Consider the following 15,411-nt stretch of genomic DNA (forward strand, 5'->3'; position numbering starts at 1 on the left):
TTTGGCCAAAGTGTGTTGAACAGACAAATAGAAAAATGAAAGCCCCCGAGCGTTAGTGCATCAGTTCGTGTATGTGAATGGCTTTGAGTGCCTTCTTGGATGACCTTTAGGTACCTCAGACTCAGTGACCACAATTCACGTCATTCTCTTCCCTCAATGTCCTGGCTCTTCCCCTTGTGTTTCCCAGAAAGAGTTAGGGTCAGTGGCACCGATATCCACCCAGCAGCCTAACCTAAGCTGGGCTGACATCCTTCCTTCCTCCTCTTCCTTCCCCCAGGACCCTGTCGGTCACCAAGTCCTTGCTGCTTATCCCTCATAAATACAGCTGGAATCTGTCCCCTTAGCTCCATCCCCAGTGCTACTCCTTTAGTCAAGGTCAAGACCACCACCAGCTCTTTGCTACTACACCAGCGGATCCCCCGACCCCACTGGGGCGCCATCTGCGCTGCTCACAGGTCTGTTCTCATCCACCCAGTCTTTCTACGGCCACACCAAATCCTTTCGGCCCCTGCTGGGAGCACATCTAGAGCTTCCCCGCTGCAGGAAGTCGGCCTCCCTGGACACAGCTCACAAAGCCCTGGGACCTCGGACCCTGCCCAGGAAGCTGCGCCACCTGTACCTTGCTCTCCCTTCAAGTCTCGCGTATACCTTGCTCTCCCTTCGAGACACACATACCTTTTTAAATTTTCTCCATGTCTTGCTTTTTCCCAGCTCCAGGCTTTTACACATCAGTTCCTTTGCTTAGGAATATAGAGAGAGACTAGATCATTTGCCATGTTCACCCCTCCTTCCGGTCTCTTCTTGAAGGACTTACTCTCTAACCTCCCAGTCTGGACTCCAACCCACTCATGGCCTTCGGTATTGTCTGGAACAACCCCTCCCATAGCACGTCTGTTGTGAACCTTCAGTGCTGCCTTAGCATCTCCATCCCCATGAGACTCCGCACCCCACAGTCTGGGGGTTTGGCAATGCCACAGAGAATAGAGGATACCTCTGATAAGCAATGTATAGCCCTCGGATGCACCAAGGACAAATTGGCTTTGGACTCTAACAGTTAGTTTCCTTCAGAGTCAAGGTCTGAGGGCAGTAACTAGACCCTAACAATGAAGGGAATCCCTTGTTCTGGATCCTGGGGTCGTCCCCAGAGATGAAGAGAGAGCAAGTGGCTTGCTTAAATGGCGTCTGCACACTCGCGCTTTGCAGCTGTCCCCCTTTGCCCAAGGGCACCTCAGAGTTTCTGTCCTCAAAATCATCATTCAGAAAGTGTCCCATTTACCAGCAATGGAGATGGCTGGAGCCAGACCTGAGCCTGCCCTTGACTCTCACCTTGGACCCTCACTTAACCTCTCAGACCCTTTATTTCCCCATCTGTAAAATGGAGAGTAATAAAACATGACTTAGAGAGTTTTAATGTCACAAATGAGCATTTAAAATGTGGTTGTCATTATCATTACAATGGAGTCGCATCATCTATACATTAAATTTATGGGAATTCAACTATGTGTGCTTGGCAACAAAAAGAGATAGAGAAATGGTATAGTAGGCAATTCGGCTAGTCTTTCCACTTGCCAGTATATGTCCCAGAGAGTGGGTGAGGTGGGGGGTGCCAGCTGCTGGGTACACCATCTCTCTCAGTCCCGTGAACCTCTTCCAGTTTGGGTGGAGGTTGTAACTATAACTGGGCTTGATTTTTTAAATTGAAATATAATTGATGTATTAGTTTCAGGTATATAACATATTGATTCCTTGTATATATTTTGAAATGATCACCAGAAGTCTAGCTAACATGTGTCACCATACGTAGTTATACATTTTTTTCTTGTGATGAGAAACTTTAAGATCTCCTCTTAGCAACTTTCATGTATTATTAATTATACAGCATTATTAACTAGAGTCAAGATGCTGCACATTGCATCCCCATGGCTTATTGATTTTATCACTAGAACTATGTACCTTCTGACCACCTTCACCTATTTCACCCACTTCCTACACCCCACCTCTGTTAACCACCAGTCTGTTCTGTGCATCTACGAGTCTGGTTCTTGTCTGTTTCTTTGTTTTTTAGATTCCACATAAATGAGTCATCTGGTGTTTGTCTTTCTCCATCTGACTCATTTCACTTAGTGTAATGCTCTCAAGGTCCACCCATGCTATCACAAATGACAGGGTTTCCTTCTTTTGTGGCTGAATAACATTCCATTGTGTGTTGTGTGTGTGTGTGTGTATATGTATGTATACACACACACACACGCGCACACATACAGAGAGTTGTTTATAACAGCTAAGACATGGAAGCAAACTAAGTGTCCATTGATGGATGAATGGATAAAGAAGATGTGGTTTTATATATGTATGTATACATACATACATATATACATGTCTTGGCTATTGTAAATAATGCTGCAGTGAACACGGAGGTGCAGATATCTTTCGAATTAGTGTTTTCATTTCTTTTGGATAAATACCCAGAGGTGGAATTACTAGATCATATGATAGTTCTATTATTAATTTTTTGAGGAGCCTCCATACTGTTTTCTATAGTGACTGTACTAATTTACATTCCCACCGACAGTGAATGAGCGTTCCCTTTCCTCCACATCTTTGCCAACACTTGTCATTTCTTGTCTTTTAGTACTAGGCATTCTGACAGATGTGAGGGGAATCTCATTGTGGGTTTGATTTGCATTTCCCTGATGATTAGTGATATTGAGCACCCTTTCATGTACCTTTTGGCCATCTGTATGTCCTTTGTAAAAATTCAGACCCTCTGCCCATTTTTTAATCAGATTGCTACTGAGTTGTTTGAGTTCTTTATACATTTTGAATATTAACCCCTTGTCAGTTACACGATTTACAAATGTTTTCTCCCATTCAGTAGGCTCCCTCTTCATTTTGTTGACAGTTTCCTTTGCTATGCAGAAGCTTTCTAGTTTGATGTAGTCCCACTTACTTATTTTTGCTTTTGCTGCCTTTGCTTTTAGTGTCGAATCCAGAAAATCATCGCAATACCTATGTCAGGAGCTTACCACCTATGTTTTCTTCTAGGGGTTTTATGGTTTTGGGTCTTACACTTCGGTCTTAACTCCATTTTGAGTTAATGTTTGTGTATGATATAAGATAATGGTCACATTCCATTCTTTTGTGGGTGGCTATCCAGTTTTCCTGACACCATTTATGGAAGAGACTGTCCTTTCCACACTGTATATTTTGGCTCTTTTCTCATAAATTAATTGACCATGTATGCATGGGTTTATTTCAGGGCTCTCTGTTCTGTCGTGTTGTTTCATGTGTCTGTTTACTGTCAATACCATATTGTTTTGATTACTATAGCTTTGTAATACAGTTTGAAATCAGGAAGCCTGATACCTCCATCTTCTTTCTTATGTCTCAAGATTGCTTTTGGCTACAGGAGTTGATTTTGCCTTATTCACTGTAGTACCAGGTAGAAAATGCAGGGTGAGATTTAATCTGGCAGCTCAGTTTGTATATGTGGATATTTAGGGCACAGATGAAGAAGGAATAAAGCAAGATAGGGTAATTGGGATTTGGGCCTAGGCAGGTTCCATCTACTAAAGGATGATAGTTAGGCTCCATGATATTGACTACTTGACCTTGATCAGTGAGTGGCAGGTACATGCAGGGGAGTTTGTGGGTTTATGGAGTGATTCCTCCATCAATGCCTTAGTCCACAAAGATCCCATGTACTCACTGGCCTCACTAGAACCTTATGCTCTTGTACCTGCCCAACCCTCAAGTGCCCCTGTCTCTTTGTTCGTACCGAGCCTGCCCACTGACACCTTCTCCAATCCCACTCACCTGCCTCCTTCCTCTCGGGGTGTCACTAAAATCACTGGCGCACAAAGGTCAACAGCTCATCTCCTCATCTTCAAGTGGTAAGATGTCTAGCCATTCCAGTGTGCCCAAGGCTAAGGGATTTCCCAGAATGTGGGATTTTAGTGCTCATACCGGGATGGTTGGTCACTCTGATGGGCAGAAAGTGAAGTCTCTTCAGGAAGTCTTGCCTGGTTTCCTTAGCTAGGAGCGATGTTTCCACTGAACTTCTCCTTGAACATTATTTGTATATGTCCATGTCCATGCCTGAACTCCACATCCACCATACTCCAGGACTCAAGCAGCTGAGGCTGTGGTTTGAGGATGTCTTGTCATCGTGTGTCCTGTCTGCTCCAGATGAGGGTCAGAGTGGGAGGTGGGTGTGGGAGGTAGGTGACCTACCTGGGGCTCTGCCACTGAGGCCCTTTTCACAGCCGTGGAAATTTCTGCAAAGCTGGTTCAGATAGTGCTCTCTGAAACATTTAATTACATATAAAAATCTTGAAGGCTGTCAGTCCCCTCCCAGGGAAACATTACTTCTTCCTGCTACTTCTGAAGTTGGCTACTTGGAAAGTAAAGAAATTGAACTGAAGATGAAGCAACCTGGGGAGGGGTGGGGAGACATGACTGAAAGGGAGAAGCAGCAGAGAGAGATGGGAAGGGTGACAGGGAGACAGAGCCAGCCAGGGCAGGTGCAGGGAGGTAGAAGACAGGTTCACTGAGACTGAAGGGCAGGAGATGAGAAAAGTAATGAGTTTCAGGAAGAGAGGGAAAGAGGTGGGAAAGAGAAAACGAGATGGGAGCTAGGCTGTGTTGGGGAGTCACCAAGAAGTTGGAGGGTTGGCGGTGGTGAGTGAGGTCACAGAAAAGAGGGCTGGCAAACTAGGAGAAAAACAGCTTGGCTGAGAGAAAGAGCTAACGAAGAAGAATTTAGCAAAGCCGAGCGAGGTAAACAGTTTATGGTTCCAGAATTTCACAGGGGAGGGGTTTCAGGGAAGCACTGGTTGGAAGGGGATGGCTCTGACCAGGAGATGCCTTGAAGAACAGAATCGCTCAGCAAAGAGCCAGTGGAGGTTATGAGGCGCCAAAGCTTCTACCCAAATGGCCCTTGCTGCCTCCTCCCCAGGGGAGAGCAGTGCAGAGTTAGGAAGGTCATTGGCGGCATCGGTGCTGGCCCCCATCCCAAGGAGAGTCCCTCAGGGATCTCCCTCAGCCCTGACCGACTCCTCTCTTGCAGGCTGTGACAGCGACCACTGGGGCCCCCACTGCAGCAACCGGTGCCAGTGCCAGAATGGAGCCCTGTGCAACCCCATCACAGGCGCCTGCGTGTGTGCCGCCGGCTTCCGCGGCTGGCGCTGTGAGGAGCTCTGTGCGCCCGGCACCCACGGCAAGGGCTGCCAGCTGCCGTGCCAGTGCCGCCATGGAGCCAGCTGTGACCCCCGCACTGGCCAGTGCCTCTGTGCACCGGGCTACACTGGAGTCTAGTGAGTACTGCCTGCAGGGCCTGGGGGTGAGGTGGGGTGGGGTGAGGTGAATCCCCCCACACACACACAGCTGCGCAGTCTGCCACTGGCACCTGACTGTGGGCAGGTGGTCCCAAGAGAAGGAAGGTCAAGGCAGTCCTGGCTGTCAGATCCCCTGCGCTGTGACTCCAAGTCCTACAGAGTTTAAATGCCCAGGTGTCTTCCATGCAGATCTCTGGTCCCTCCCACCCAGGCCCCAGGGTGACTGGTACAAGCTGAGACGAAGCATGGCCAGTTCATTAAACTCTTACCCCTTCCTGTGGGTAGTTGGGGGTGGACCAGACCTTAGCTGGCCATTCTCTGATTATAGCCCACGTGCCCCCACTCACCGGGGTCTTGACCCTTCAAGGCCATTTAAGAAAAAAGAGGTGGGTGAGGGCCCTGGGCAGGTATCATGCATAGATTCAGGGAATTTACTGTGTCTGCTGCTCTCCCCAGTCTTCTCCCCTCAGACCTCAACAGCCCCTCACACCAGTTTTCTGGAGTCTGTACTGACAGGGAGCCACCAAGACTGCTTAATTGAGACCCCCTCAGAAGTGAGATTGAAGTTCTCCTCCCTACCTGGTTGAAGGCTCAGTGGCCTCCCAGTGGCCCTAGATCCTGAGAGAGCACCCAGGGACACTGGACAGGGACACATCTTTGACCGAGGATGTTTCCTGCCATAGTGTGTGGATGGCTCCGGGGCCATTGCTCTAAGGCCTAAGGCCACGATCCTAGGCAAATCCTCCCTCATACCTCAGCAGTGCACATGAGCCTATTACAATAGCTGAGAACCTTCCAGAACCTGGAAGTGGGGGCAGGCCCCAGATACCCCTCTCCCTGAATCTTTAAAAATCTAGGTGGATTCTTAAAAGCTGGATGGACAACCACTTCTCAGTGCCTTTACTCATGCTGTTCCTTCTGCCTGGCATGCCCTTCCTTCCCATCTCCCAGTGAAACTAACTTGACCCTCAGGACCCACGTGAAATGGCTTCCTCTTTGGAAGCATTCCTCCCCAGAAGAACACTCTTCTTTACACTATAGTACGTAAGTCATCTCACAGGTACTGGCCGGAGCACATAGCATTCCATTTCGTTATACCTGAGCCCTGTTGCCCCCTTCTGGCGGGAAGCAGGACTGCATTTCAGCTCACCATGGCCCAATTCACACTATGAACTCACTAATTCCAAGGGACCCCTGGGGCCCTGCCATCTGACCGAATGCTGCTGTGTCTAACACCTCTGCTTCCCCCACGCAGCTGTGAGGAGCGGTGCCCACCTGGGAGCCATGGGGCTCACTGTGAGCTGCGCTGCCCCTGCCAGAATGGGGGCACCTGCCATCACATCACGGGAGAGTGTGCCTGCCCCCCAGGCTGGACGGTAGGTGGGCCCACAGGACCTGGGTGGGACCCTGGAGGAGGGGTGAGCATCCCTCACTCACACACGTTGGGGGACTAACTACCTCTCCCACCCCGACAACCCTCCCTTCTGTCTGTGGTCATCAGACACTGGACACTGCCAGTGGACACAACTTTGAATCACATCTGCATCAAAGGGCTATGTGAACTGCTGGCAAGTTACTTAACCTCTCTGAGCCTGTGGTCCCTCGTGCTTAGAGGACTTGAAATCTAGATTAGCTCTGTCTTTGGGCATAGGTACTCACCTGAGCTGCCAGATGGGCTCTGGGCCAGATGTCGCAGCAAGGTGTGGTGTAAAGGGCAGGGGAGCAGGTGGGAGGAGGAAGGAAGATGGCCAGTATGGCTCGATCCCCCGGGGTTCTAGAACTTCATATTTCCAGCCTCTACTGCCTATTCTCTCTCATACACACACATCCTAGTTCTGTGGGCCCAGAATCCGTATTTTAACATGCACTCCCGGCACCTCCATGCAGCCTCTGCCAATCCAGGTCTCATGTCTGGGAACCACTACAGTGGAAAAGGGGGATGGGAATTATAACCTCACAGGGTTAAATTCAGGGGCTATGTCCAGTGTTGACCTGAAAAAAGTATTCAGTTACTCTGGTCTCTGCTTCCCCATCTGTAAGCAGAACTGATACAAGAGTCCAACCCTCCCCTTCCTAGCTACCATGCTTGGCCAAAGGCCCACATGAGGCCGTGCATGCCCAAAGCACCTTGCAAACTCTGACGTGCTTATAATTGCTGTGTTATGTCCCTGGATCCCACAGGCAATGCACAAGCCTCCTTTTTAGCCAGCACACTCCCATCCCTCACCAAAGACCCAAGCTTCTCAGAGCAGCGAGTCACTAAGGCTGACTTTCCTGGGCTATGTCCCTGCTTCCAACTCTCCAGTGATACCCCCTGTTTCACAGGAAGCTGGGTGTCCCAGCTGGCTGCCTCCCTTGGGACCCAAGACTTTGCAAAGCTAGAGAGGACAGGGTTGCTGAGCAGGAACAGGACATTCTGGGGGCTGTGAAGGCAGAGGTTATGAGGAGCAGGTAGGTGTGGTGCCTGCGGGGCCCATTGAGGCACAGATTTGCCAGGATTTTCTAGAGCAGGAAAGGACTGTGGGGTGATTTAGTGTAGCAGTGTTCAAACCTGGCTGCGCACAGAGTTTCTGGGGCCGGAGGCCTTAAGAACAGATTCCCAGGCCCCACCAGGGACCTTCTGGGGCCTGGATCTCTATCTCTAATAAGCTCCCCAGATGATTCTGAGGCAGCCAACCCTGTCTGCTGATCTGTGTTCGGAAATAATTGATCAGGACTGTAGGATTTCCTTCTGCGTTTCACAGAAACTTGGGGTTTCTTGGGGGTGAGCATCCTTATAATTAGGGCTCTCGGTCCTATGCACCCTCTCTTCTCCATTTAAATCTACTTTCTATATTGAGGTACTAGGTAAGATTTCACATAAAAATGGGGTCTCCCAGCTTTTAGAGTTTGAACGCCACTGGTCCATCAATACATTCCTGTCTCAGATGAGGAAGCTAAGGCCCAGAGAGGCTGAGTTACCTGTCCAAGGCCACACTGTTGGTGAGAAGGAACTTAGGCTAGGATCTAGGTGTCCCAGCTCTGGACTCCTGAACCTCAGCCCTTTGTGTCTGAGGACAAAAGTGTTTCTGCTGCCTTTCCCACACCTGCCCATTTCTTCCACACTGAACCACTCTCTGGAAAGACCCTCTCTTATCTCCAGCCAGCTTCCAAAATTCCATCACCCATGGACTGGGTCCTTGGAGGCCTAGCAGCAGGCAGTGAGGCTGGCTCTGGGTGAGGTAGGGGGAGAATGGGAGAATGGGACACAGAGCCTGCCCAGACCTGCCTGTACCTGTAAAGATCTCTCTGGAGAGACTGATGGAGGCCAGCAGTCAAAGTAGAGGAAGGGAGGAGGCCAACACATGGAGGAATTTTTTTTCTCCCCAACACAGTGAGAGGTTTGTTCTTCCCAATGACAAGAAGCTCTGTCAATAGAAGCCTTCAGATTTGGGGACTTTATGTTTTTAATTTTATTGTAGACAATTGCATTTCTATTTTTGACACACCATTTAACTTTCAGATTTGTATGAATTATTAATACCCCTCGGGCATGCGGAGTCATGGTGAAATGAAGCTGCGGCTCAGCCCTGAGGCCCCTCTAAGGGAGGGCTGGGACCCAGAAGAGGGTGCTGGGCCGAAGGCTCCTGCCTTGATCGTCCCCCAAGACCTTACTTTCTTTTTGGACCCAGGCTGCTTCAGCCACACTCAGAGATCTAAAAAACACAATCGCTGACTTGCACAGTGCAGCTCCCTAAAGGACTGAGGCCTGGTGCAGAGCTAGAGAAGAGGCTCCAGGATCTCTGGGCCTCTGGGCCCCTCCTCAGAGATTCCTGGCCACCAGGCTCTACGTGGGCCTGTAGGACACTCCACTTGCCTAGCTGTCATTAGCTTGTTCTAGCAGGGTCCTTGGCAAAGAGCCTGGGAAATTACTCTTTTCCTTTCACCAGAGAAGAGAAAGCAGGTGTGAGTAGTTGGATGAGAGTGGGGACCGCAGACAGAAGGGGAGGTAGAGGATGTGGTCAGCCTCCGTTAGGAGTCCCCAGTCTGATGGTGGAGGCTGGATATAGTGTGTGTCTGTGAGTGTGTACACACACACACAGAGAGACACACACACACACACGCACACCCCTGACAGGCCTGGGGAGAGATGGGGCTGAGGAGCTGGGAACTAGGACCAGGTGTCCCAGAGGACCAGAGATTGGCCTTTGGAGGTGAGGCTGCAAAATTAGATGATGAGTTTTGGGAAGGATGATCCGTAGAGACCCACACCCTGGACCTCAGCACGCATACAGCCACTGATCACGGACCACTGAGAGCATCCATGCTACCTGGGATGGTGGTCACAAGAAATACCTTCAGGTGGCTGGAGAGGCTGAGTGGTGCCTCCTCTGGGAGAATCAGAGTGACCTGCCTGAGTCCTTTTATATTTATACTCCATGTAGCCATAGTCCTCTAAAAGAGTGGTTGGTTTCCAGATTTTGACAAACCATTTGGTCTAACAAGTTCTGAGAGGAGCGGGACTGTTGCCTCCCTTCATCTCCAACCTTCTGGAAGCCATACCACCCAAGATCCTGCTCAGTTGGAGATGTGCACTCCAGTAGAGCACAGGGCCGGTGTGTTAGTATGCTGGGTCTATTGTAACAAAGTAGCAGAGACTGGGGTGGTTGGCAGGCGGGGTGGGGGGCGGGGGCTATATTTTCTCACAGTTCTTGAAGCTAGAGTTCCGAGATCAAGGTGTCAGCGGGGTTGGGTCCTTCTGAGGACCTTACTTAGCTTACAGTTGACCGCCTTTTCCCAGTGTCTTCGCATGGTTTTTCCGCTTTGCATGTCTGTGTCCTAATCTCCTCTTCTTATAAGAATACCCACCAGATTAGATTAGGGCCCACCTTAATGGCCTCATTTTAACTTTCTTATCTCTAATAAAGGCCCTATTTCCAAATACAGACACATTCTGAGCTACCAGGAATTAAGATGATATGAATTTGGGGAGACACAATTCAGCTCAAAACAGCAGAAAAGAAGCCACAGCCTTCTCCTAAGCAGACACTTCGCTGCCTGCTCTCTCCCCCACTCATCCCCCAAAGCCTGTTCTTCCAGTCAGAAACATTACCAGTTGGGACGCCTGGGTGGCTCAGTTGGTTGGACGACTGCCTTCGGCTCAGGGCGTGATCCTGGAGTCCCGGGATCGAGTCCCGCATCGGGCTCCCAGCTCCATGGGGAGTCTGCTTTGCTCTCTGACCTTCTCCTCGCTCGTGCTCTCTCTCACTGTCTCTCTCTCAAATAAATAAATAAAATCTTTAAAAAAAAAAAAAACATTACCAGTTAAGGTTCTCCCACTCTTCCAAGGTTCTGCTGGTTCTGGGCCCCTACTATGTGCAACCTGGGGTATCCACTTGGGTAGAATTAATATTAATTAAGGAGCTGCTCTTTAGGACACTATACTAGCTAGGTTCCTTCCCATCTCCAACCTCACTTAACCTCCACAACCACCTTGGAGACTGGGAGTTATGACTCTCATTTTAGACGTGAGGAAACTGAGGCTCAGAACAGTCACTGGGCTCGTCCTAGATCAGCCATCTGGTAGGAGGCAGAGCTGGGACTTGCATCCAAGGGCTGACTCTGAGTCCAGTGTTCGCTCAGCCACACCAGGCAGCGGGCCTTCCAAGATACTGAATTCCTTCAGGCTCCAGGAGCTCCAGCCTGAGGAGGAGCCCAGGGATTCAGGTTTGGTTCAGAGAACCTGGCTGCCTGAAGTTGAGGGACAGGCAGCAGGGGCTTAAGGAGGTGCTTGCCCATCTGTCTGAAAAGTCCCCAGGATACTTGATTTCCTCAGGAAATGTTGGAAGGAAGTGTTTTGTGCACCAAACATCCCTGCTGGCTGCCTCAGATGGCCCTAGTCGTGTCTCAGAAGCTTGTGGGGTACCCTGAGAAGGCAGGCCTCTGTGGGGAGCACCTACCACCTCCAGGAGGAAGAGACCCCCTTCCTCTGTGACTTTTCCTTGTCCCTCTCCTCACATACACACTCATCTTGCTGCTCTTGGCTGCTGCCTCTGCCCCTTCAAACACCCTTTCCCTGCCCCACCTCTGCCCATCACCTTCTCACATGTGGGAAAGAGAAATCTGAGCTAAAAGGCTTCTCACTTAATTCATGACAGTAAACTGGATGATATTGAAAAATGACTCAGGCCTGGCAGCGTTTTCCTAAGCAAACTAGCTTCCTCTGGGTTGGTAATTATTGGTGCTTAATAACTGTATGTTGAACTAATTGATTAATGAATCGCGGGAGATGCCTTGGTTCTTGTAAGAGAAATGATTCTCTCTGGTGTGGAAGAGGCTGGAAGGGCAGCCAGTTCCAGTTTCTATTTAATAAAGACCTAAGATTTGTGACATAATGTTAAAGTTATCTAATCCTACAAGGCTACTACTGGAGGGAGGGGAAAATAGTCATCCGACTCTCTCACAAGTCCCACTCCAGAAAGGCAGGTGCATTCACATCTTGTAAGTGTTTCTTCTGGCATTTCCATCCATGTTTGTGCATCACATACTTCCCTGCCATTTCCTGACTTTTTTTTTTAAGATTTTATTTATTTATTTGACAGAGAGAGAGAATGAGATCACAAGTAGGCAGAGAGGCAGGCAGAGAGAGAGGAGGAAGCAGGCTCCCTGCCAGGCAGAGAGCCCAATGCGGGTCTTGATCCCAGGACACTGGGATCATGACCTTAGCTGAAGGCAGAGGCTTTAACCCACTGAGCCACCCAGGCACCCCTGACTTTTCCATTGTAGACATTTGTTGACTCTGTTGACTTCCTACCATAGAATAAGATTCGGATCTGATATAGACAAGTGCAACCCTTCCCGCATCCTCTCAAGTGGGACTTTCTTACAATTTTTGGTTGAATCATTTTGATGACATTAATGACTTCATCATATCATGACATAATGAATTCAAAATCAGTATTTCTGTTGATGTGCCCACTTATGTATCATCACTAATATATCCCTGAAACTCTCTGGCAGAACTTGAAAAGACCTCTCAATAAGGTCAGACACATCAGATATCTCTCAATTTGGTTTTTGTTTCTGTTTTTTACTTTGCGGCCACACTCTCACATGGAAGCTTCATGTGTTTCAGTTCCTGCTTCCTGGTGTCATTTTGGACTTCCTTTTACTGCCACCCTGTAATTCCTTTTACCTCTCTCTCCTGTTGGTGTCCCCATTTTGTTCTTTTTCTTGGGTAATTCTTTTTGATGGAAAAAAAAAATCCTCCAGTAGCTTCCTGAGAAAGTTCATGGAAAGTTAATTTTTTGAGGCTGTTCGAATCTGAAAATGCCCTTATTGAATCCCCACTTAAGTGTTAGTTTAGCTGGGTATAGAATTCTAGGTTGTAAACTGTTTTCCTCTGAAGTTCTAAGGCATTGCTCCATTATCTTCTAGCTTCTAGTTAAGAAGCCCAGTACCATTTGGTTCCCGTTCTTTTGTATGTGACTTTCTGAAAGATTTGAGGAGAATTTATCCATAGAAGTATAAAGATTTATAGTGATAAGCCTTAATATGGGTCTTTTTCACTTTTCATGCTAGATACACAATTGGCCTTTTCAATTCAGAGATCAGTGTTTTCCATCCTTCGATTCTGGGGAAAAATTTCTTATATTTCCCATTTAATTTAGGCACCTACATTTTCTCTGTTCTGCTGTCTAGAATCCCCTGTTAGTCAGATATCAGACCTCCTGGATGGAGCCTCTAAGTGTATTTTGCAAACAGTTTCCTTCCTTGATGCTTCACCCTTCCCCTTCTTTCTTGTTCTTCTTTGTGGGAGATTTCTTCATCTTCCAGCTCTTCTATTACAAATTTTAAAATTTCTGCCATCTTATTTTTAGATTTCAAAAACTCTTGATTTTATGGCATTCTACTTCTCCATAGATAAAATAATTTCATATAACTATGTACAGATACTCATTTTAATTATAACAGAAGTTCATAAGTCTCTTTAAAAGTTTTCTTTGCCCCCCACACAGTTCCCATTTCCTCTGTGTTCCAGTTGGGTACTCATCTGCTTAGGTCTTCCTCTCATGTTAGAGCCTTATTTGAAATAGCTGGTGATCCTTCACCACCTGTTTCTGTGTTATAATGAGCCTCAGAAAAGCTGTTTGGAAGCCTGGGAGATAGAGGGAGTTGCCAGACTTATTGACTGATGGAATCCTTAATTATCAACATCTGTAGGTCTTTCCTTTTGAGTTTATTGGTGCCCCCAGAAAAGAATCCTCCAGAACCCTGCTGATGGGAAATAGTCTGGTAATGAGCAGTCTCATTGCTGAGCAATCAGAGGTGCACAGGATCCCCATTTCTCCTGGTGCCCCTTCAAGCCGTGCTTGGCATCCCTATGTCCAAGCCTACATGGGTCAACCTCTTCAAAAGTCAACTGCCAGGCTTCTGCCAGTCTGGTCAAGTCACCTGGCTCTTTGACGCAAGGGCAGAGATCTGGGGTCTCCTTCTCTCTTTTATACACTTAATTTTTTTTTTAGATTTTATTTATTTATTTGACAGAGCTCACAAGTAGGCAGAGAGGCAGGTGGGGTGGGTGGAGGAAAGCAGGCTCCCTGCTGAGCAGAGAGCCCGGTATAGGGCTCTACCCCGGGACCCTGGGATCGTGATCTGAGCCGAAGGCAGAGGCTTTAACCCACTGAGCCACCCAGGCACCCTCTTTTATATACTTTCAAACAGCCTTTGTGTTTCAGCATACCTGCCCTCTGACCCTCAGAGGTCCCTGGTGTCTCTGATTCCTGAGCTTTTCTGAGGTTACCATCTTCCGACATGTGATGTCTCGTGTCCGGCGTGGCCTCTGCTCCCGTTCCTTTTGTTCTTGTAGGCTCACACCTTTCCCCACTTTGCTCTTGTGGTAGCAGCGTTTGGGAAAGGAGTGGAAATAAAGTGTGTGTTTCCAGACCACCATGTTTAGTCAGAGTCTCTTTGTTTTTCCGCAGCACTTTGTGGTAGGCCAGTGTGAGAGCGCTTGCTGCGTTGGCTTTAGTTATCTGCTTTTCTTGCCCCTCTCCCCAGTACTGGGAGGTCACAAATCAAGTCTACCTCATATTTTTGTATCCCTAATGTCTACTAAAGTGCTAGGTATATAGGAGGCAGTTAATAAGTGTATGCTGCATAATTGGAGGAGCTGATTGGCCTCAATCTCCATATCTCTCAAATGGGGCTTTGGAGCCACAGTGTCCAGCTTCTTATGCTTCTTTGACTGGGGAGAAAGTCCCCCTGTGGAAATGGGGTGGTCCCTGGGGCTCTAACCACTGTGCCGCTTCTTGGAGAGAGTGGCATCACGTGTGTCTTCCCTCCTCTGTTTTAGGGAGCAGTGTGTGCCCAGCCCTGCCCACCGGGGACGTTCGGCCAGAACTGCAGCCAGGACTGTCCTTGCCACCACGGAGGGCAGTGCGATCACGTGACTGGCCAGTGCCACTGCACAGCTGGCTACATGGGGGACAGGTAAGAGAAGTGTCAGCTAGCATCCTTGCTGAGCATGTTGCTCACTTTCCCAGCGGCCTTGCAGAGGTGGACTTAGGTTTACCAGCCTGCAGCATGCCTCTGTGAGCTTTCCTGCTTTCTCAGAAAGCATTCCGAATCCTTCTGCCAGTAAGATTCATCCCTCATCCTTCCTGGCTCTTGGTCTGCTACACCCCGACCCCTGTGCCCAATGACCCAAACGCTACGCTTGCGCTGACTCACCAGGAGAGGGAGGTGAGCACCTATCACTCACTCTGCTTTCTGCCTACTGGAGGGAGGCAACGGCACCAACAGTCCAAAGAAGCTGGGAATGCACACTAGTTCACACATTTTGCATAATTTCTTCTAGAACTAAATTTTGATTCCTAAGGTGGGTTGTACCAAAAGAATCCTGGTCTCTGTTTGCATCCTCTGAGGGCTAGTGGCCTGATAGCTGAACAGAGGCTCCAGTGTTGTGGGATCAAATCAGACTTGCAGACTGGATAGCCCACAAAACACAGAACTGCAGAATTCCTGCACACATTCGCCATGGCAGGGAGAGGGAAGCCATGATGGTGGTGGTGGAGGGGCTGCTGCGGAAGACAGA

At 48.6% G+C, this 15,411-nt stretch overlaps 1 protein-coding gene across 11 annotated transcripts in view; it reads left to right on the forward strand.

Annotated features, from left to right (window-relative positions):
• MEGF11 (multiple EGF like domains 11) overlaps positions 1-15,411 on the forward strand; it is a 225,565-nt gene that overhangs the window by 142,083 nt on the left and 68,071 nt on the right. For all 11 annotated transcript variants that reach the window (XR_006381546.1, XR_006381547.1, XM_044229695.1 and 8 more), the window contains exons 5-7: positions 5,069-5,315; positions 6,592-6,712; positions 14,671-14,807. Coding sequence is in view for 9 of the 11 variants with exons in the window: in XM_044229695.1 (XP_044085630.1) it covers positions 5,069-5,315; positions 6,592-6,712; positions 14,671-14,807 (505 nt within the window). In the remaining 2 variants the exon portion in view is untranslated. The remainder of the gene's footprint in view (positions 1-5,068; positions 5,316-6,591; positions 6,713-14,670; positions 14,808-15,411) is intronic.

This window comes from Neovison vison, chromosome 13, assembly GCF_020171115.1.
Source record: "Neovison vison isolate M4711 chromosome 13, ASM_NN_V1, whole genome shotgun sequence".
In the NCBI taxonomy this organism is placed as follows: Eukaryota; Metazoa; Chordata; class Mammalia; order Carnivora; family Mustelidae; genus Neogale; species Neogale vison.